General features: G+C 40.1%; 1 protein-coding gene across 1 annotated transcript in view; it reads right to left on the bottom strand.

The window, feature by feature from the left end:
- The window catches only part of LOC139400126 (myelin regulatory factor-like), a gene marked incomplete at its 5' end in the record, with an annotated part of 28727 nt that extends 5406 nt beyond the window's left edge, over window positions 1–23321 (bottom strand). Inside the window, 12 exons of the mRNA XM_071145153.1 lie at window positions 1757–1908; window positions 2018–2090; window positions 2259–2419; window positions 2888–2997; window positions 5129–5237; window positions 6617–6817; window positions 7861–7963; window positions 8340–8450; window positions 12777–12853; window positions 13126–13321; window positions 19364–19499; window positions 23221–23321. Coding sequence (XP_071001254.1) covers window positions 1757–1908; window positions 2018–2090; window positions 2259–2419; window positions 2888–2997; window positions 5129–5237; window positions 6617–6817; window positions 7861–7963; window positions 8340–8450; window positions 12777–12853; window positions 13126–13321; window positions 19364–19499; window positions 23221–23321 — 1530 coding nt within the window. The remainder of the gene's footprint in view (window positions 1–1756; window positions 1909–2017; window positions 2091–2258; window positions 2420–2887; window positions 2998–5128; window positions 5238–6616; window positions 6818–7860; window positions 7964–8339; window positions 8451–12776; window positions 12854–13125; window positions 13322–19363; window positions 19500–23220) is intronic.
- Between the last annotated feature and the right edge of the window lie 1284 nt (window positions 23322–24605).

Genomic DNA, 24605 nt, shown 5'->3' with positions numbered 1-24605 from the left:
TCACCCTACCTACTTTCAGAATACATTTGCCAGTATAGGCCTACTTCATGGAATGTTCCAGACTGAGCAACCAAGTCAACAGTAGAAATGAGTCATGACCTCTTGAGACACAGCCTGGGAAACACCCTAATTACCAACTTAAAGTACGGAGTAGAGTAGGGAATGAGAGTAGAGAGTAGGGAATGAAAAAATAAAAGAGAGAGAGAAAGGTAGAGGAAGAAAGGTAGAGGGAGAGCATACCATGGACAGAGTGGTGGACAGAAAGTGACCGTAGCAGTGAAGAGGAGCATCCAAGAGACATACAGGGAGCAGAAAGCTACATAGCTACCGAGGACATAAGAGACATACAGGGAGCAGGAAGCTACATAGCTACAGAGGACATAAGAGACATACAGGGAGCAGGAAGCTACATAGCTACAGAGGACATAAGAGACATACAGGGAGCAGGAAGCTACATAGCTACAGAGGACATAAGAGACATACAGGGAGCAGGAAGCTACATAGCTACAGAGGACATAAGAGACATACAGGGAGCAGGAAGCTACATAGCTACAGAGGACATAAGAGACATACAGGGAGCAGGAAGCTACATAGCTACAGAGGACATAAGAGACATACAGGGAGCAGGAAGCTACATAGCTACAGAGGACATAAGAGACATACAGGGAGCAGGAAGCTACATAGCTACAGAGGACATAAGAGACATACAGGGAGCAGGAAGCTACATAGCTACAGAGGACATAAGAGACATACAGGGAGCAGGAAGCTACATAGCTACAGAGGACATAAGAGACATACAGGGAGCAGGAAGCTACATAGCTACAGAGGACATAAGAGACATACAGGGAGCAGGAAGCTACATAGCTACAGAGGACATAAGAGACATACAGGGAGCAGGAAGCTACATAGCTACAGAGGACATAAGAGACATACAGGGAGCAGGAAGCTACATAGCTACGGAGGACATAAGAGACATACAGGGAGCAGGAAGCTACATAGCTACATAGCTACAGAGGACATAAGACATACAGGGAGCAGGAAGCTACATAGCTACATTGCCACAGAGGACATAAGAGACATACAGGGAGCAGGAAGCTACATAGGACATAAGAGACATACAGGAAGCAGGAAGCTACATAGCTACATAGGACATAAGGAAAAGAATAGCAATATTACTCACATGGCTACAGAAGGCAGAGAGTACACAGGAGAAACGCAAAGGAGAGAGGAGTGAAACTGGTTTGTGTGTGATGTAGGATGTAGTGTGCATGCAGCCCTGAGACATGGCTCCTGTGTGGTCATGTTTCAGGGCTACAGGTATATGGTTGATGTATCTGGATGCGGTCATGTCACGACTTCCGCTGAAGTTGTTCCCTCTCCTTGTTCGGGCGGCGTTCTGCGCTCGTCGTCACCAGCATTCTAGCTGCCACCGATCCACGTTTCTGTTTTCCATTTGTTATGTCTTGATTGTACACACCTGGATCCCATTACGTTATTATTATTTCCCTATTTAACCCTCTGGTTCCCGTTATGTGTTGTGCGTGATTGTTCCGGGCTTTGTGTTAGTCTTTTGTGTTAGGGTTTGTTATCCCTGCGTGGATTTATTGGCTGATACATTTTTCCGAGTAAAGTCCGTTATTTGACTCAGTTCTGTGTCCTGCGCATGACTCCGTCCTCACCTCTGCACCCTGACACTCGACAGGTCATGTTTCAGGGCTACGGGGATATGGTTGATGTATCTGGTGGTCATACGTACACGTCTTTCTCACTGACGTCCCCTCTGTGGTTCAGTGTCAACACATAGAGTACGGACATGGAGATGACACTGAAGGTCATGACGACGACCAGGGCCAGAATGGTTCCCTGCATGAACCTGTGACTGATGCAGCCCTGCTCTGGAGTCGCACTCTGTAAGGACATCGAAACACAGGTTTGACATTTTAAATGCTGGTTTTCCAGGTGGAGGGAGAGAGAGGAGGGCTTCTGTACTGGTGTTCATGTGTAGGGAAACATCTACCTTATTCCCAGGTTTCACCGTCTTCCTCTTCAGGTGACCACTTCCTGTCCTGCTGAACTGGCTCCCTGATTGGCTGGAGACAGAGACAGGAAGAATTTTAAAAAATCACCCACCAAATACATTCGGTATGTCAAATAATTTAAAATACTGGACCAGCACTTGATTACCAATGGAATTGTACCAATAGGTATAATCAAGTGCTCCTCTTAGAATGTATTTAACATGTAAAGGTGTGTCCTACCTGGTGGTGCCTCCGCTGACGGTACTCTTCATGCTGTCCAGACGGCGGAGTTTGGCCAGCTTCCTGCTCCAGCGCTCCAGCTCATCTATACGAGTCTCCAGGTTGTCAGTCAGTTTACACAGCTCCTTCACTGCACCGACGTTCTCCATGAAGATACGGTCCTAGAGAGAGACAGAGAGAGAGAGAGAGGGGAGAGACGGGGGAGGGAGGGAGGGGGGGAAAGTGAGTGAGTGAGTGAGGGAGGGGGGAAAGAGTGAGATAGGGAGGGGGAGACAGTGAGGGAGGGTGTGGGAAAGGGAGAGAGTGAGGGAGGCGGGAGAGAGGGGTGGAGGGCAAAGGGAGCGAGGGAGTGGGGGAGAGAGAGGGAGGGGGAGGGATGAAGAGAGGAAAAGAGGGGGAGGCAGGGAGAGGGGGAGAGAAAGATGCAGGGAGAGGGGGAGTGAGAGAGAGAGGGGGGCGGAGGAAACTTTTCCAGAGTTCTCGGCTCCTTAGAAATCTCAGATGGAGGATTTCCAGTTTCTAAGGAGGTAGAAAACAGTATTCCTGGTTGCTGTGTGTGTGTGTGTGTGTCTGTGTGTGTGTGTGTGTGTGTGTGTCTGTGTCTGTGTGTGTGTGTGTGTGTGTGCTACCTTGTTGACCACCAGAAGTTTAGGGATGGTCTCTCCATTGGAACAGATGACGTCTCCTCCCTCTTTCACGGCTTCAGGCAGAATCTGCTGCACGTCCTGAGCAATCACTCCTGGATAATACAACACCTTACTGTAAACTCCTATCGCTCCTGGATAATACAACACCTTACTGTAAACTCCTATCGCTCCTGGATAATATAACACCTTACTGTAAACTCCTATCGCTCCTGGATAATACAACACCTTACTGTAAACTCCTATCGCTCCTGGATAATACAACACCTTACTGTAAACTCCTATCGCTCCTGGATAATACAACACCTTACTGTAAACTCCTATCACTCCTGGATAATACAACACCTTACTGTAAACTCCTATCACTCCTGGATAATATAACACCTTACTGTAAACTCCTATCACTCCTGGATAATACAACACCTTACTGTAAACTCCTATCGCTCCTGGATAATATAACACCTTACTGTAAACTCCTATCACTCCTGGATAATACAACACCTTACTGTAAACTCCTATCGCTCCTGGATAATACAACACCTTACTGTAAACTCCTATCGCTCCTGGATAATATAACACCTTACTGTAAACTCCTATCACTCCTGGATAATACAACACCTTACTGTAAACTCCTATCACTCCTGGATAACACAACACCTTACTGTAAAGTCCTATCACTCCTGGATAACACAACACCTTACTGTAAACTCCTATCACTCCTAGATAATACAACACCTTATTGTAAGCTCCGATCACTCCTAGATAATACAACACCTTACTGTAAGATCCTGGAGACATTGTAGCATAGAATACAACAGAAGACAATATGGGGAGGCAGGATGTATAGAGACAGACAATATGGGGAGGCAGGATGTATAGAGACAGACAATATGGGGAGGCAGGATGTATAGAGGTATAGACAGACAATATGGTGCAGCACAACACAAATCCAATCTACAGGGATGATGTATACACAAAATAACAGATCACAGATACAATAGGAATGCAATAGATTTCCAGTGCTATTCATTGTCTATTGGTTGTGTATTGGTTGTCTATTGGTTGTCTATTGGTTGTGTACTGATTGCTATTCATTGTCTATTGGTTGTGTATTGATTGTTATTGGTTGTGTATTGATTGCTATTCATTGTCTATTGGTTGTGTATTGATTGCTATTGGTTGTCTATTGATTGTTATTGGTTGTGTATTGATTGCTATTGGTTGTGTATTGATTGTTATTGGTTGTCTATTTTATTTTACCTTTATTTAACTAGGCAAGTCAGTTAAGAACAAATTCTTATTTTCAATGACGGCCTAGGAACAGTGGGTTAACTGCCTGTTCAGGGGCAGAACGACAGATTTGTACCTTGTCAGCTCGGGAGTTTGAACTTGCAACCTTCCGGTTACTAGTCCAATGCTCTAACCACTAGGCTACCCTGCCACCTATTGATTGTTATTGATTGCTATTGGTTGTCTGTTGATTGTTATTGATTGCTACTGGTTGTCTATTGATTGCTACTGGTTGTCTATTGATTGTTATCGGTTGTGTATTGATTGTCTGTTGGTTGTGATTGCTATTGGTTGTCTATTGATTGCTGTTGGTTGTCTATTGATTGCTACTGGTTGTCTATTGATTGTTATTGGTTGTGTATTGATTGTCTGTTGGTTGTGTATTGATTGCTATTGGTTGTCTATTGATTGCTACTGGTTGTCTATTGATTGTTATTGGTTGTGTATTGATTGTCTGTTGGTTGTGTATTGATTGCTACTGGTTGTCTATTGATTGCTGTTGGTTGTCTATCATGTAAACCTAAAATAAAGTGTTGTCTTGGTTACCAGTTGGTTGTCTATCATGTAAACCTAAAATAAAGTGTTGGCTTGGTTACCAGTCTCTGGGCTGGTGTCTATCATGTAAACCTAAAACAAAGTGTTGTCTTGGTTACCAGTCTCTGGGCTGGTGTCTATCATGTAAATCTAAAACAAAGTGTTGTCTTGGTTACCAGTCTCTGTTGGTTGTCTATCATGTAAACCTAAAATAAAGTGTTGGCTTGGTTACCAGTCTCTGGGCTGGTGTCTATCATGTAAACCTAAAACAAAGTGTTGTCTTGGTTACCAGTCTCTGGGCTGGTGTCTATCATGTAAATCTAAAACAAAGTGTTGTCTTGGTTACCAGTCTCTGTTGGTTGTCTATCATGTAAACCTAAAACAAAGTGTTGTCTTGGTTACCAGTCTCTGGGCTGGTGTCTATGCCCACGCTGGCAGCAAACTCAGGCTTGTACTGATAATGAACCAGCCTCATCTGACTGATCCGCTTCAGGTTGTCTGTAGTGTTGACCTATTTATACACACACACACAAGACACACACACACACACACACACACGACACACACACACAGAGAGAGAGAGAGGATGACGACAATGTATGGATGTTACTGTGGAGCTACATACAGAACATACAGAATGTATAGAACATACAGAACATATAGAACATATAGAACGTACAGACATACAGAACATATAGAAAATATAGAACATACAGAACATATAGAACATATAGAACATACAGAACATATGTTTCCACCCCCATGCTTCCCCCATGCTTCACAGTAGGTATGGTGTTCTTTGGATGCAAGCATTCCTTGTCCTCCAAACACGACGAGTTGAGTTTTTACCAAAAAGTTATATTTTGGTTTCATCTGACCATATGACATTCTCCCAATCTTCTTCTGGATCATCCAAATGCTCTCTAGCAAACTTCAGACGGGCCTGGACATGTACTGGCTTAAGCAGGGGGACACGTCTGGCACTGCAGGATTTGAGTCCCTGGCGGCGTAGTGTGTTACTGATGGTAGGCTTTGATGGTTACTTTGGTCCCAGCTCTCTGCAGGTCATTCACTAGGTTCCCCCGTGTGGTTCTGGGATTTTTGCTCACCGTTCTTGTGATCATTTTGATCGAGGGAGATTATCAGTGGTCTTGTATGTCTTCCATTTCCTAATAATTGCTCCCACAGTTGATTTCTTCAAACCAAGCTGCTTACCTATTGCAGATTCAGTCTTCCCAGCCTGGTGCAGGTCTACAATTTTGTTTCTGGTGTCCTTTGACAGCTCTTTGGTCTTGGCCATAGTGGAGTTTGGAGTGTGACTGTTTGAGGTTGTGGACAGGTGTCTTTTATACTGATGACAAGTTCAAACAGGTGCCATTAATACAGGTAACGAGTGGAGGACAGAGGAGCCTCTTAAAGAATAAGTTACAGGTCTGTGAGAGCCAGAAATCTTGCTTGTTTGTAGGTGACCAAATACTTATTTTCCACCATAATTTGCAAATAAATTCATAAAAAATCCTACAATGTGATTTTCTGGATTTTGTCTGTCATAGTTAAGGTGTACCTATGATGAAAATTACAGGCCTTTCTCATCTTTTTAAGTGGGAGAACTTGCACAATTGGTGGCTGACTAAATACTTTTTTGCCCCACTGTATAGAACACACAGAACATTCAGAACATATAGAACATACAGAAAATATAGCTATAGTTCGATGGCTGTATGGTTTCAGGACAATAAACAGAAGACAGAATATAACATGTTGTGATTTATTGTAATACTCTACAGCCCAAATAAAATTCTCTCAGGGAATATTTGGATCGTGATCGAGCATGCATTTTCATAACTTCACAAACACATGCAGAACACACACCACATACATCCCCCTCACCTCGTGGACGTTCTCTTTAGCCCGTATATCGGACGGGTGCACCAGTGACCCCATGACCTTCAGGTTACCGTGGATGACCATGGCCTCGTCTGGCCGGTCGGTGTTGATACCGACCCGGCCGTGGTGGTACACTGAGTCAGGTAGCTGACCGCGCTGCCACAACACCTCACTGTCACTCTCAAACTGACCCGGGTTAGACGCCTGGAAACCCAGAGAGGGAGGGACAGATAACAGAGATATTTAGACGGAGAAATTGTAGAGTTGAGGGGAGATGTGAAAGATGATTTGAGTTACATATGTAACTACAGGTCCTGTATTCCTCTTTCGTTTGCAGTGCTAGTACTACACCGAGTAGCTTCCTCAACAAGCTGATCTGCGTTTGCAGTGCTAGTACTACACCGAGTAGCTTCCTCAACAAGCTGATCTGCGTTTGCAGTGCTAGTACTACACCGAGTAGCTTCCCCAACAAGCTGATCTGCGTTTGCAGTGCTAGTACTACACCGAGTAGCTTCCTCAACAAGCTGATCTGCGTTTGCAGTGCTAGTACTACACCGAGTAGCTTCCTCAACAAGCTGATCTGCGTTTGCAGTGCTAGTACTACACCGAGTAGCTTCCTCAACAAGCTGATCTGCGTTTGCAGTGCTAGTACTACACCGAGTAGCTTCCCCAACAAGCTGATCTGCATGGAATTTGTAAGAGCCTCAACATAGATCTAAAAACCTTGATTTATTATTATATTTACTGAATAAAGAATGTAGACCACAACATATGTAGACAGATGGGTATCAGGGTTGGGTCTCTTTACATTTAAATTCAGTAAGGAAACTACACTTCTCATTTTGGAATCATGAGCACAATTTCAGTTTCTTCCCTGCTAGGTAAATACTGAGGTATATCAGAAGAGGACAGACACGGCCAGACTGACAGAGGTTATTGAGATAGATCAGAAGAGGACGGTCAGACTGACAGAGGTTATTGAGGTAGATCAGAAGAGGACGGTCAGACTGACAGAGGTTATTGAGGTAGATCAGAAGAGGACGGTCAGGCAGACACGGCGCCAGACTGACAGAGGTTATTGAGATAGATTAGAAGAGGACGGTCAGACAGACATGGCCAGACTGACAGAGGTTATTGAGATAGATCAGAAGAGGACGGTCAGGCAGACACGGCCAGACTGACAGAGGTTATTCAGATAGATCAGAAGAGGACGGTCAGACAGACACGGCCAGACTGACAGAGGTTACCCTGACGATGATCCTCTCGGACACCTGCGCGGCCACCGTGAAGCTCTGACTGTGGGTCTGGGTCTGGGCCTGGGCCTGCAACGCTACCACCAACATGAAGTACCTATGAAGCAAAACAATTCAAAACAATTAATCACACATTTGTGTCTTTGTATTTCCATGAAATGTATTTGACTGCCAAAAAGTCAAGTAAACACACTTTAAAGAAGGCAATGTGGGATTCAAAAAGAGGATTGTTCGATCACATGATTCTATTTTTATTGTTTTATCTTTATTTATTAACTAGGCAAGTCAGTTAAGAACAAATTCATATTTGCCTTGTTCAGGGGCAGAAAGACAGATTTGTACCTTGTCAGCTCAGGGATTCAATCTTGCAACCTTTCAGTTACTAGTCCAACGCTCTAACCACTAGGCTACCTGCCCCTTTAGCTGTGACTATATTGACGATAGAGCACTGGTATTGCTGTATGCTATAGTACCTCTGATCAGGGTTGGGTTTGCCTTTCTTCCTCATGTTATTGGCTGTGGTCTCACTGAAGTGTAGTCGTCCCACTGTTACCTTGGTAACCTGCTCCGGGGGCAGTGTCACCCTGAAAACACACACATGACACTTTAAACATTTTGTATACAGTATTTACCTTTTCTACTTGTCTTAACCCCTTAGATACAGTATTTACCTTTTCTACTTGTCTTAACCCCTTAGATACAGTATTTACCTTTTCTACTTGTCTTAACCCCTTAGATACAGTATTTACCTTTTCTACTTGTCTTAACCCCTTAGATACAGTATTTACCTTTTCTACTTGTCTTAACCCCTTAGATACAGTATTTACCTTTTCTACTTGTCTTAACCCCTTAGATACAGTATTTACCTTTTCTACTAGTCTTAACCCCTTAGATACAGTATTTACCTTTTCTACTTGTCTTAACCCCTTAGATACAGTATTTACCTTTTCTACTTGTCTTAACCCTTTATATACAGTATTTACCTTTTCTACTTGTCTTAATCCCTAGGATACAGTATTTACCTTTTCTACTTGTCTTAACCCCTTAGATACAGTATTTACCTTTTCTACTTGTCTTAACACCTTAGATACAGTATTTACCTTTTCTACTTGTCTTAACCCCTTAGATACAGTATTTACCTTTTCTACTTGTCTTAACCCCTTAGATACAGTATTTACCTTTTCTACTAGTCTTAACCCCTTAGATACAGTATTTACCTTTTCTACTTGTCTTAACCCCTTAGATACAGTATTTATCTTTTCTACTTGTCTTAACCCCTTAGATACAGTATTTACCTTTTCTACTTGTCTTAACCCCTTAGATACAGTATTTACCTTTTCTACTTGTCTTAACCCCTTAGATACAGTATTTACCTTTTCTTCTTGTCTTAACCCCTTAGATACAGTATTTACCTTTTCTACTTGTCTTAACCCCTTAGATACAGTATTTACCTTTTCTACTTGTCTTAACCCCTTAGATACAGTATTTACCTTTTCTACTTGTCTTAACCCCTTAGATACAGTATTTACCTTTTCTACTTGTCTTAACCCCTTAGATACAGTATTTACCTTTTCTACTAGTCTTAACCCCTTAGATACAGTATTTACCTTTTCTACTTGTCTTAACCCCTTAGATACAGTATTTACCTTTTCTACTTGTCTTAACCCTTTATATACAGTATTTACCTTTTCTACTTGTCTTAATTAACCCCTTAGATACAGTATTTACCTTTTCTACTTGTCTTAACCCCTTAGATACAGTATTTACCTTTTCTTCTTGTCTTAACCCTTTATATACAGTATTTACCTTTTCTACTTGTCTTAACCCCTTAGATACAGTATTTACCTTTTCTTCTTGTCTTAACCCCTTAGATACAGTATTTATCTTTTCTACTTGTCTTAACCCCTTAGATACAGTATTTACCTTTTCTACTTGTCTTAACCCCTTAGATACAGTATTTACCTTTTCTACTTGTCTTAACCCTTTATATACAGTATTTACCTTTTCTACTTGTCTTAACCCCTTAGATACAGTATTTACCTTTTCTACTTGTCTTAACCCTTTATATACAGTATTTACCTTTTCTACTTGTCTTAACCCTTTATATACAGTATTTACCTTTTCTACTTGTCTTAACCCTTTATATACTTGTCTTAACCCCTTAGATACAGTATTTACCTTTTCTACTTGTCTTAACCCCTTAGATACAGTATTTACCTTTTCTACTTGTCTTAACCCCTTAGATACAGTATTTACCTTTTCTACTTGTCTTAACCCCTTAGATACAGTATTTACCTTTTCTACTTGTCTTAACCCCTTAGATACAGTATTTACCTTTTCTACTTGTCTTAACCCCTTAGATACAGTATTTACCTTTTCTACTTGTCTTAACCCCTTAGATACAGTATTTACCTTTTCTACTTGTCTTAACCCCTTAGATACAGTATTTACATTTTCTACTTGTCTTAACCCCTTAGATACAGTATTTACCTTTTCTTCTTGTCTTAACCCTTTATATACAGTATTTACCTTTTCTACTTGTCTTAACCCCTTAGATACAGTATTTACCTTTTCTACTTGTCTTAACATTTTATATACAGTATTTACCTTTTCTACTTGTCTTAACCCCTTAGATACAGTATTTACCTTTTCTACTTGTCTTAACCCTTTATATACAGTATTTACCTTTTCTACTTGTCTTAACCCTTTATATACTTGTCTTAACCCCTTAGATACAGTATTTACCTTTTCTACTTGTCTTAATAACCCCTTAGATACAGTATTTATCTTTTCTACTTGTCTTAACACCTTAGATACAGTATTTACCTTTTCTTCTTGTCTTAACCCTTTATATACAGTATTTACCTTTTCTACTTGTCTTAACCCCTTAGATACAGTATTTACCTTTTCTACTTGTCTTAACCCCTTAGATACAGTATTTACCTTTTCTACTTGTCTTAACCCCTTAGATACAGTATTTACCTTTTCTACTTGTCTTAACCCTTTATATACAGTATTTACCTTTTCTTCTTGTCTTAACCCCTTAGATACAGTATTTACCTTTTCTACTTGTCTTAACCCCTTAGATACAGTATTTATCTTTTCTACTTGTCTTAACCCCTTAGATACAGTATTTACCTTTTCTACTTGTCTTAACCCCTTGGATACAGTATTTACCTTTTCTACTTGTCTTAACCCCTTAGATACAGTATTTACCTTTTCTACTTGTCTTAACCCCTTAGATACAGTATTTATCTTTTCTACTTGTCTTAACCCCTTAGATACAGTATTTACCTTTTCTACTTGTCTTAACCCTTTATATACAGTATTTACCTTTTCTACTTGTCTTAACCCCTTAGATACAATATTTACCTTTTCTACTTGTCTTAACCCTTTATATACAGTATTTACCTTTTCTACTTGTCTTAACCCCTTAGATACAGTATTTACCTTTTCTACTTGTCTTAACCCTTTATATACAGTATTTATCTTTTCTTCTTGTCTTAACCCCTGAGAGTATTTTTAACCCCTGAGAGAATTATAGAGTATTTTCCTCACTCTGTGATGAACCTACTTTCATTGGAGTAATTTAGCAGATGCTCTTATCCAGAGGGATCACAATCATTCTCTAACTAATAGACAAATCAGTGCTAGAAGACTGAGACTCTGGTATGAAGGGTCTCTCTACTCACAGTACTGGTTTGAAGGGTCTCTACTCACAGTGCTGGTTTGAAGGGTCTCTCTAATCACAGTACTGGTATGAAGGGTCTCTACTCACAGTACTGGTATGAAGGGTCTCTACTCACAGTACTGGTATGAAGGGTCTCTCTAATCACAGTACTGGTTTGAAGGGTCTCTACTCACAGTACTGGTATGAAGGGTCTCTCTAATCACAGTACTGGTTTGAAGGGTCTCTACTCACAGTACTGGTTTGAAGGGTCTCTACTCACAGTACTGGTTTGAAGGGTCTCTACTCACAGTACTGGTTTGAAGGGTCTCTACTCACAGTACTGGTTTGAAGGGTCTCTACTCACAGTACTGGTTTGAAGGGTCTCTACTCACAGTACTGGTTTGAAGGGTCTCTACTCACAGTACTGGTATGAAGGGTCTCTACTCACAGTACTGGTTTGAAGGGTCTCTACTCACAGTACTGGTTTGAAGGGTCTCTACTCACAGTACTGGTTTGAAGGGTCTCTACTCACAGTACTGGTATGAAGGGTCTCTACTCACAGTTCTGGTATGAAGGGTCTCTACTCACAGTACTGGTTTGAAGGGTCTCTACTCACAGTACTGGTTTGAAGGGTCTCTACTCACAGTACTGGTTTGAAGGGTCTCTACTCACAGTACTGGTATGAAGGGTCTCTCTACTCACAGTACAGGTTTGAAGGGTCTCTACTCACAGTACTGGTATGAAGGGTCTCTCCTCACAGTACTGGTTTGAAGGGTCTCTACTCACAGTACTGGTTTGAAGGGTCTCTACTCACAGTACTGGTATGAAGGGTCTCTACTCACAGTACTGGTATGAAGGGTCTCTACTCACAGTACTGGTATGAAGGGTCTCTACTCACAGTACTGGTTTGAAGGGTCTCTACTCACAGTACTGGTTTGAAGGGTCTCTACTCACAGTACTGGTTTGAAGGGTCTCTACTCACAGTACTGGTATGAAGGGTCTCTCTACTCACAGTACTGGTATGAAGGGTCTCTCTACTCACAGTACAGGTTTGAAGGGTCTCTACTCACAGTACTGGTTTGAAGGGTCTCTACTGACAGTACTGGTTTGAAGGGTCTCTACTCACAGTACTGGTTTGAAGGGTCTCTACTCACAGTACTGGTATGAAGGGTCTCTCTACTCACAGTGCTGGTATGAAGGGTCTCTACTCACAGTACTGGTATGAAGGGTCTCTACTCACAGTACAGGTTTGAAGGGTCTCTTGCTGCGGTCTGACTGGGACTGCTCCACGTTGATGGACTGGTTCATGGCTTCCAGCTGGGAGACAACACAGGAGAGGGTTCGGTCAGTTCATGAAAGAAAGTAGCATTACATTAAATCAAACACTGGCCCCTTCCTCCTGTAGCTCTGAAGGGTTTGGAAAAGGTGGCCAAAACTCCCACTTGCTAATCCGAAGGCAAGTTGAACCAATTACCATTTTGTCTAAAACTTATCCAATTATCTTTCACCTACAGGAAGGACGTCAGCTAGAAGGTAAAGGCTAGGGGATGATTAGGCATTTACAAATTGGATCACCTCTCCCCCCTCACCTTAACCCCATTGAGTTTGAGGTAGAAGCAGTCGATAGGCTGGAGGCCATCACTGGTCTTGATGTACTTGGGATCTCCCAGCATGCCGCAGTACACGGTGACCTGGAAGTGATTTTTCTTCTGACATACGAAGGCGTCATCCGCCAGGGAGAAGTTAAAACCTTTATCAGCGTCGACGCGATAGGTGGGCATTGGGCTAGGGAGGGAGGGAGAGATGGGTCTGTCAATATTTTCATAGAAGTTCATCGTACTGTATGTTCTCTACCATTGTACTTGCACTCCTTGAGCTAAATATGTAGGTTTGGATGAAAAGATAGTGTAAGAGTGTCTGTGTAAAAGGGATTGGTTCACATCTGCCTGGCTACCCAAACCCCTTGCTCCGGCCAACAGACGTTAGATTATTCTACTCAATGAGCCTGGATCTGAGCACCTCCCTGACAATTTCTAGAACACAAACAAATTCGAACCATTCTGATTGGTCCAATAAAGCGATGGGTTGAGCAAGAGCCAGAACACACGTGGGTAAAGTGGTGTTTTGAAACTGTGTCATTGGCTTTGATACTCCTGATTGGTTAGAGGCAAGGTACCCTGCCCTCTGTCCAGTACCCTGCCCTCTGTCCAGTATCCTGCCCTCTGCCCAGTACCCTGCCCTCCGCCCAGTATCCTGCCCTCTGCCCAGTATCGTACTCTCCCCCTCAGTCACTGTCACTAGCCAGCTACCTCTGAGTTCTCTACCCTGCACCTTAGGGACTACTGCCCTATGTACAGTGCCTTGCGAAAGTATTCGGCCCCCTTGAAATTTGCGACCTTTTGCCACATTTCAGGCTTCAAACATAAAGATATAAAACTGTATTTTTTTGTGAAGAATCAACAACAAGTGGGACACAATCATGAAGTGGAACGACATTTATTGGATATTTCAAACTTTTTTAACAAATCAAAAACTGAAAAATTGGGCGTGCAAAATTATTCAGCCCCCTTAAGTTAATACTTTGTAGCGCCACCTTTTGCTGCGATTACAGCTGTAAGTCGCTTGGGGTATGTCTCTATCAGTTTTGCACATCGAGAGACTGCAATTTTTTCCCATTCCTCCTTGCAAAACAGCTCGAGCTCAGTGAGGTTGGATGGAGAGCATTTGTGAACAGCAGTTTTCAGTTCTTTCCACAGATTCTCGATTGGATTCAGGTCTGGACTTTGACTTGGCCATTCTAACACCTGGATATGTTTATTTTTGAACCATTCCATTGTAGATGTTGCTTTATGTTTTGGATCATTGTCTTGTTGGAAGACAAATCTCCGTCCCAGTCTCAGGTCTTTTGCAGACTCCATCAGGTTTTCTTCCAGAATGGTCCTGTATTTGGCTCCATCCATCTTCCCATCAATTTTAACCATCTTCCCTGTCCCTGTTGAAGAAAAGCAGGCCCAAACCATGATGCTGCCACCACCATGTTTGACAGTGGGGATGGTGTGTTCAGCTGTGTTGCTTTTACGCCAAACATAACGTTTTGCATTGTTACCAAAAAGTTCAATTTTGGTTTCATCTGACCAGAGCACCTTCTTCCACATGTTTGGTGTGTCTCCCAGGTGGCTTGTGGCAAACTTTAAACAACACTTTTTATGGATATCTTTAAGAAATGGCTTTCTTCTTGCCACTCTTCCATAAAGGCCAGATTTGTGCAATATACAACTGATTGTTGTCCTATGGACAGAGTCTCCCACCTCAGCTGTAGATCTCTGCAGTTCATCCAGAGTGATCATGGGCCTCTTGGTTGCATCTCTGATCAGTCTTCTCCTTGTATGAGCTGAAAGTTTAGAGGGACGGCCAGGTCTTGGTAGATTTGCAGTGGTCTGATACTCCTTCCATTTCAATATTATCGCTTGCACAGTGCTCCTTGGGATGTTTAAAGCTTGGGAAATATTTTTGTATCCAAATCCGGCTTTAAACTTCTTCACAAAAGTATCTCGGACCTGCCTGGTGTGTTCCTTGTTCTTCATGATGCTCTCTGCGCTTTTAACGGACCTCTGAGACTATCACAGTGCAGGTGCATTTATACGGAGACTTGATTACACACAGGTGGATTGTATTTATCATCATTAGTCATTTAGGTCAACATTGGATCATTCAGAGATCCTCACTGAACTTCTGGAGAGAGTTTGCTGCACTGAAAGTAAAGGGGCTGAATAATTTTGCACGCCCAATTTTTCCGTTTTTGATTTGTTAAAAAAGTTTGAAATATCCAATAAATGTCGTTCCACTTCATGATTGTGTCCCACTTGTTGTTGATTCTTCACAAAAAAATACAGTTTTATATCTTTATGTTTGAAGCCTGAAATGTGGCAAAAGGTCGCAAAGTTCAAGGGGGCCGAATACTTTCGCAAGGCACTGTACATAGAAATTGAACACAGGTCACTTTAATAATGTTTACATACTATTTATATATCTGCTGCTGTGCTAAATGTTAGATCATAAAACATTTTATGATTGTGTTCTTGTTGACATTTACTGCATTGATTGATAGGAACATAAGCATTTCAATACACACGCCATAACACCTGCTAAACTGTGTACACGACTAATACAATTGGATTTGATTTGAATATGTTCATCAATAAATTCGTCAATATGTTCATCAATAGGTTCATCAATAGGTTCATCAATAGATTCGTCAATAGGTTCATCAATAAATTTGTCAATATGTTCATCAATAGGTTCATCAATAGGTTCATCAATAGATTCGTCAATATGTTCATCAATAAATTCGTCAATATGTTCATCAATAGGTTCATCAATAGATTCGTCAATAGGTTCATCAATAGGTTCATCAATAGATTCGTCAATAGGTTCATCAATAGATTCGTCAATAGGTTCATCAATAAATTCGTCAATATGTTCATCAATAGGTTCATCAATAGATTCGTCAATAGGTTCATCAATAGGTTCATCAATAGATTCGTCAATATGTTCATCAATAGGTTCATCAATAGGTTCGTCAATAGATTCGTCAATAGGTTCATCAATAGGTTCATCAATAGGTTCATCAATAGATTCGTCAATAGGTTCATCAATAAATTCGTCAATATGTTCATCAATAGGTTCATCAATAGGTTCATCAATAGATTCGTCAATATGTTCATCAATAAATTCGTCAATATGTTCATCAATAGGTTCATCAATAGATTCGTCAATAGGTTCATCAATAGGTTCATCAATAGATTCGTCAATAGGTTCATCAATAGATTCGTCAATAGGTTCATCAATAAATTCGTCAATATGTTCATCAATAGGTTCATCAATAGATTCGTCAATAGGTTCATCAATAGGTTCATCAATAGATTCGTCAATAGGTTCATCAATAGGTTCATCAATAGGTTCATCAATAGATTCGTCAATAGATTCATCAATAGATTCATCAATATGTTCATCAATAGATTCGTCAATATGTTCATCAATAGATTCATCAATAGGTTCATCAATAGATTCGTCAATATGTTCATCAATAAATTCGTCAATATGTTCATCAATAGGTTCATCAATAGGTTCATCAATAGATTCATCAACATATTTGTCAATAGGTTCATCAATAGATTCGTCAATAGGTTCATCAATAGATTCATCAATAGGTTCATCAATAGATTCGTCAATATGTTCATCAATAAATTCGTCAATATGTTCATCAATAGGTTCATCAATAGATTCGTCAATAGGTTCATCAATAGGTTCATCAATAGATTCGTCAATAGGTTCATCAATAGATTCGTCAATAGGTTCATCAATAAATTCGTCAATATGTTCATCAATAGGTTCATCAATAGATTCGTCAATAGGTTCATCAATAGATTCGTCAATAGGTTCATCAATAGATTCATCAACATATTTGTCAATAGGTTCATCAATAGATTCGTCAATAGGTTCATCAATAGATTCGTCAATAGATTCATCAATAGATTCATCAATAGGTTCATCAATAGGTTCATCAATAGATTCGTCAATAGGTTCATCAATAGATTTGTCAATAGATTCGTCAATAGGTTCATCAATAGGTTCATCAATAGATTCGTCAATAGGTTCATCAATAGATTTGTCAATAGGTTCATCAATAGATTCGTCAATAGGTTCATCAATAGATTTGTCAATAGGTTCATCAATAGATTCATCAACATATTTGTCAATAGGTTCATCAATAGATTCGTCAATAGGTTCATCAATAGATTCGTCAATAGATTCATCAATAGATTCATCAATAGGTTCATCAATAGGTTCATCAATAGGTTCATCAATAGATTCGTCAATAGGTTCATCAATAGATTTGTCAATAGATTCGTCAATAGGTTCATCAATAGGTTCATCAATAGATTCGTCAATAGGTTCATCAATAGATTTGTCAATAGGTTCATCAATAGATTCATCAATAGGTTCATCAATAGATTCGTCAATAGGTTCGTCAATAGATTCATCAATAGATTCGTCAATAGATTCATCAATAGATTCATCAATAGGTTCATCAATAGGTTCATCAATAGGTTCATCAATAGATTCGTCAATAGGTTCATCAATAGATTTGTCAATAGATTCGTCAATAGGTTCATCAATAGGTTCATCAATAGATTCATCAATAGGTTCATCAATAGATTCGTCAATAGGTTCGTCAATAGATTCATCAATAGATTCATCAATAGATTCATCAATAGGTTCATCAATAGGTTCATCAATAGGTTCATCAATAGGTTCATCAATAGATTAATCAATAGGTTCATCAATAGGTTCATATACAATACCGCTCAAAAGTTTTAGAACACCTTCGCATTCAAGGGTTTTTCTTTATTTTTACTATTTTCTACATTGTAGAATAATAGTGAAGACATCAAAACTATGAAATAACACATATGGAATCATGTAGTAACCAAAAAAGTGTTAAACAAATCAAAATATATTTAATATTTGAGATTCTTCAAATAGCCACCCTTTGCGTTGATGACAGCTTTGCACACTCTTGGCATTGTTGAAGACCTTACAGTCTCCACTATGGTTTATGAGTCATGTTGAAGTCCTTACAGTCTCCACTATGGTTTATGAGTCATGTTGAAGACCTTACAGTCTCCACTATGGTTTATGAGTCATGTTGAAGACCTTACAGTCTCCACTATGGTTCATGAGTCATGAGTCATGTTGAAGACCTTACAGTCTCCACTATGGTTCATGAGTCATGTTGAAGACCTTACAGTCTCCACTATGGTTCATGAGTCATGTTGAAGACCTTACAGTCTCCACTATGGTTCATGAGTCATGTTGAAGTCCTTACAGTCTCCACTATGGTTTATGAGTCATGTTGAAGACCTTACAGTCTCCACTATGGTTCATGAGTCATGAGTCATGTTGAAGACCTTACAGTCTCCACTATGGTTCATGAGTCATGTTGAAGACCTTACAGTCTCCACTATGGTTCATGAGTCATGTTGAAGACCTTAGTCTCCACTATGGTTCATGAGTCATGTTGAAGTCCTTACAGTCTCCACTACGGTTTATGAGTCATGTTGAAGACCTTACAGTCTCCACTTACGAGGACAAAGAGTATTCCAAATCATGATATACTCCATATATTTCATCAAGATTGATGTTTTAAACGTGAGTGAACCAGCTAAGATGAGCCATACCTAATGGTATGCACTGCATACCACCCACCGCTTATCCCTCAATCTCAGAATTCCCAGTTCAGCATAGCAATGTCCACAAGTAGGTGTTAGTACATTTATCCTCCCCCCTCTCTTTCTTCACCCTCATCCATCCCCTCCACTTCCCTTGTTATCTGCCTCCGTCTCCTCCCCTCCTCTCTTTCATAACCGAAACCCTGCTCTTACTCACTCCCCCGCATCACTCACCTCCAAGGAATCTTTAAAACCTTCCTTCTCTGGATCACTCTGTTCTCCCCTCTCCTTCCTGAATACCTCTCTCTCTCTCTGTGTGTCTCTCTCTCTCTCTCTCTCTCTCTCTCTCTCTGTGTCTCTCTCTCTCTCTCTCTCTCTCTGTGTCTCTCTCTGTGTCTCTCTCTCCCTCTCTCTCTCTCTCTCTCTCTCTCTCTCTCTCTCTCGTTCTCTCTCTGCTTTATAAATTATATCCTTGTCAATATCTTCTTTCTCATGAAAACAAACAGATATCATATTAATTTACATATGGTAGCCTATGAATGAATCAAAGAGCAAAAGGGTTGAAGTCAAGTTAAGCGTGCAGAGAGACACCTACAGCTCTTTGCAGTTGACGTCATACAACGGTGTCCACTTGTTCTGCTGGTGCGGCTGCCATTTTATACACTGATAGTTAGGGTCCAGGTAGGAGTTATCAGCATCCGCCATCAAACCTGGGCCAGAAACAATGTCTACTGCATAAGGGGGAAACACAAGATCACATGTTAATCTGCACAATAATAGCATGAGCTGATGTACACCCAACAATGTTTGTAGGTGCTGACTAACAGAGAGAAAAATACAGTGCCTTGCGAAAGTATTCGGCCCCCTTGAACTTTGCGACCTTTTGCCACATTTCAGGCTTCAAACATAAAGATATAAAACTGTATTTTTTTGTGAAGAATCAACAACAAGTGGGACACAATCATGAAGTGGAACGACATTTATTGGATATTTCAAACTTTTTTAACAAATCAAAAACTGAAAAATTGGGCGTGCAAAATTATTCAGCCCCCTTAAGTTAATACTTTGTAGGGCCACCTTTTGCTGGGATTACAGCTGTAAGTCGCTTGGGGTATGTCTCTATCAGTTTTGCACATCGAGAGACTGAAATGTTTTCCCATTCCTCCTTGCAAAACAGCTCGAGCTCAGTGAGGTTGGATGGAGAGCATTTGTGAACAGCAGTTTTCAGTTCTTTCCACAGATTCTCGATTGGATTCAGGTCTGGACTTTGACTTGGCCATTCTAACACCTGGATATGTTTATTTTTGAACCATTCCATTGTAGATTTTGCTTTATGTTTTGGATCATTGTCTTGTTGGAAGACAAATCTCCGTCCCAGTCTCAGGTCTTTTGCAGACTCCATCAGGTTTTCTTCCAGAATGGTCCTGTATTTGGCTCCATCCATCTTCCCATCAATTTTAACCATCTTCCCTGTCCCTGCTGAAGAAAAGCAGGCCCAAACCATGATGCTGCCACCACCATGTTTGACAGTGGGGATGGTGTGTTCAGCTGTGTTGCTTTTACGCCAAATATAACGTTTTGCATTGTTGCCAAAAAGTTCAATTTTGGTTTCATCTGACCAGAGCACCTTCTTCCACATGTTTGGTGTGTCTCCCAGGTGGCTTGTGGCAAACTTTAAACGACACTTTTTATGGATATCTTTAATGGCTTTCTTCTTGCCACTCTTCCATAAAGGCCAGATTTGTGCAATATACGACTGATTGTTGTCCTATGGACAGAGTCTCCCACCTCAGCTGTAGATCTCTGCAGTTCATCCAGAGTGATCATGGGCCTCTTGGCTGCATCTCTGATCAGTCTTCTCCTTGTTTGAGCTGAAAGTTTAGAGGGACGGCCAGGTCTTGGTAGATTTGCAGTGGTCTGATACTCCTTCCATTTCAATATTATCGCTTGCACAGTGCTCCTTGGGATGTTTAAAGCTTGGGAAATATTTTTGTATCCAAATCCGGCTTTAAACTTCTTCACAACAGTATCTCGGACCTGCCTGGTGTGTTCCTTGTTCTTCATGATGCTCTCTGCGCTTTTAACGGACCTCTGAGACTATCACAGTGCAGGTGCATTTATACGGAGACTTGATTACACACAGGTGGATTGTATTTATCATCATTAGTCATTTAGGTCAACATTGGATCATTCAGAGATCCTCACTGAACTTCTGGAGAGAGTTTGCTGCATTGAAAGTAAAGGGGCTGAATAATTTTGCACGGCCAATTTTCAGTTTTTGATTTGTTAAAAGAGTTTGAAATACCCAATAAATGTCGTTCCACTTCATGATTGTGTTCCACTTGTTGTTGATTCTTCACAAAAAAATACAGTTTTATATCTTTATGTTTGAAGCCTGAAATGTGGCAAAAGGTCGCAAAGTTCAAGGGGGCCGAATACTTTCGCAAGGCACTGTATATATATCAAAAATAGAAAGTCACACAATCGATATACTGTAATGGGTGTCATGATGGTTATGATGGTTATGATGTCATGATGTCATGATGTCATGATGGTTATGATGGTTATGATGTCATGATGTCTCTGATGGTCATGATGTCATGATGTTATGATGGTTCTGATGGTCATGGTGTCATTATGGTTATGATGGTTATGTTGGTTATGATGTCATGATGGTTATGATGAGTATGATGGTTATGATGGTCATGATGTCATGATGGTTATGATGTCATGATGTCATGATGTCATGATGGTTATGATGGTTATGATGGTTATGATGTCATGATGTCATGATGGTTATGATGGTTATGATGTCATGATGTCATGATGGTTATGATGGTTATGATGTCATGATGTCTCTGATGGTCATGATGTCATGATGTTATGATGGTTCTGATGGTCATGGTGTCATTATGGTTATGATGGTTATGTTGGTTATGATGTCATGATGGTTATGATGAGTATGATGGTTATGATGTTATGATGTCATGATGGTTATGATGGTTATGATGTCATGATGTCATGATTGTTATAATGGTTATGATGGTTATAATGGTTATGATGTTATAATGGTTATAATGGTTATGATGTTATGATGTTATAATGGTTATAATGTTATGATGTCATGATGGTTATAATGTTATGATGGTTATGATGGTTATAATGGTAATAATGGTTATGATGTTATGATGGTTATAATGGTTATGGTGGTTATAATGGTTATAATGGTTATGATGTTATGATGGTTATAATGGTTATGATGGTTATGATGTTATGATGGTTATGCTGGTTATGATGGTTATAATGGTTATGATGTTATGATGTTTATAATGGTTATGCTGTTATGATGTTTATAATGGTTATGATGGTTATAATGGTTATGATGTCATGATGTTTATGATGTCATGATGTCATGATGTCATGATGGTCATGATGTCATGATATCATGATGGTTATGATGTCATGATATCATGATGGTTATGATGTCATGATGTTGTCATGTTATAATGGTTATGATGGTTATAATGGTTATGCTGTTATGATGGTTATGATGTTATAATGGTTATGATGTTATGATGTCATGATGGTTATAATGGTTATGATGGTTATAATGGTTATGATGTCATGATGTCATGATGGTCATGATGTTATGATGGTTCTGATGGTCATGATGTCATGATATCATGATGGTTATGATGTCATGATGTTATCATGTTATAATGGTTATGATGGTTATGATGTTATGATGTTATAATGGTTATAATGGTTATGATGTTATGATGGTTATGATGGTTATAATGGTTATGATGTTATGATGTCAATGATGTCATGATGTTATAATGGTTATGATGTCAATGATGTCATGATGTTATGATGTTATAATGGTTATGATGTTATGATGTCATGATGGTTATGATGGTTATGATGTTATGATGTCATAATGGTTATAATGGTTATGATGTTATGATGTCATAATGGTTATGATGTTATGATGGTTATAATGGTTATGATGTTATGATGGTTATGATGGTTATGATGTTATGCTGGTTATGATGGCTATAATGGTTATGATGTCATGATGTCATGATGTTATGATGTCATGATGGTTATGCTTACTAATTACATTGTTATGAGCATTCATAGACTGTGTGACTTTCTTCTTTAATTCCCAACATGTTGCCAAGGCAACAGAACAGGGAAAAGTGGAGGGAGGCCACTGTGGCCTGATGTTTCAGAAGACCAGTTGTTTTATACCCAAAGGTGTATTTTTTGGATTAATGTGCGAGCGCATGCATATGACAGTATGTTTGGATATAAGAATGGGGTAATGGGGGAAAGTGAGAAGGAAAGAGAGAGAGAGAGAGAGAGAGAGAGAGAGACAAAATAAGACCGTCAGAGAGAGACAGAGAGAAAGAAAGAGAGAGAGAGACAGACAAAGATATGCCTGCCTACCTGGCTCTTGTTTGATGATACCTGTGAGGATCTGAGAGTTCAGGGTGCTGTCAGGACCGTCAGCATGCTTCCTCTTCTTCGCCTGGTGGACTGCTATCCCACTGTAAACACACACATAAACACAAACACATGTTCGGAACGTAATCATTGTCATCCAGAGATCAAGATTGATTGATCAACTGAAACACGAGATGGAGGGCACCCCTCTCTGGTCTACTAGAAAACCATTCATCTCTTTCTCTCCTGATCAAACCTTCCCTCTCCTACAGCTGACATTCCTCCATCTATTCCTCCATCCATTCCTCCCTCCATTCCTCCCTCCATTAATCCCTCCATTAATCCCTCCATTAATCCCTCCATTAATCCCTCCATTCCTCCCTCCATTCCTCCCTCCATTCCTCCCTCCATTAATCCCTCCATTCCTCCCTCCATTAATCCCTCCATTAATCCCTCCATTCCTCCCTCCATTAATCCCTCCATTCCTCCATCCATTCCTCCCTCCATTCCTCCATCCATTCCTCCCTCCATTCCTCCATCCATTCCTCCCTCCATTCCTCCCTCCATTCCTCCATCCTTTCCTCCCTCCATTCCTCCCTCCATTCCTCCATCCTTTCCTCCCTCCATTCCTCCCTCCATTAATCCCTCCATTCCTCCCTCCATTCCTCCATCTATTCCTCCTATCTACAGTATCTATAGTATCTATGGTGTCTACAATATCTACAGTATCTACAGTATCTATAGTATCTACGGTATGTACAGTATCTATGGTGTCTACAATATCTACAGTATCTATAGTATCTATAGTATCTACGGTATCTACGGTATGTACAGTATCTATGGTGTCTACAATATCTACAGTATCTATAGTATCTATAGTATCTACGGTATCTACGGTATGTACAGTATCTATGGTGTCTACAATATCTACAATATCTACAGTATCTATAGTATCTATAGTATCTACGGTATCTACGGTATGTACAGTATCTATGGTGTCTACAATATATACAGTATCTACAGTAGCTATGGTATCTAAAGTATCTACAGTATCAAGAGTATCTATAGTATTTACTGTATCTCAATATCAACAGTATCTATAGTTTCTCAGTATCTATAGTATCTAAAGTATCTACAGTATCAAGAGTATCTATAGTATTTACTGTATCTCAATATCAACAGTATCTATAGTTTCTCTGTATCTATAGTATCTAAAGTGTCTATAGTATCTCAGTATCTACCGTATCTATAGTAGCTTCAATTTCTTCGGAATCTACAGTATCTCAGTATCTGTAGAATCTACAGTAGCTATACAATCTATGGTATCTACGGTATCTATAGTATCTATAGTATCTCAGTATTTACAGTATCTACAGTGTCTATAGTAT

This window comes from Oncorhynchus clarkii, unplaced genomic scaffold (assembly GCF_045791955.1).
Source record: "Oncorhynchus clarkii lewisi isolate Uvic-CL-2024 unplaced genomic scaffold, UVic_Ocla_1.0 unplaced_contig_3517_pilon_pilon, whole genome shotgun sequence".
In the NCBI taxonomy this organism is placed as follows: Eukaryota; Metazoa; Chordata; class Actinopteri; order Salmoniformes; family Salmonidae; genus Oncorhynchus; species Oncorhynchus clarkii.
The sequence above is the reverse complement of the archived record's forward strand: the minus strand, read 5'-3'. Positions and strand labels throughout refer to the sequence as shown.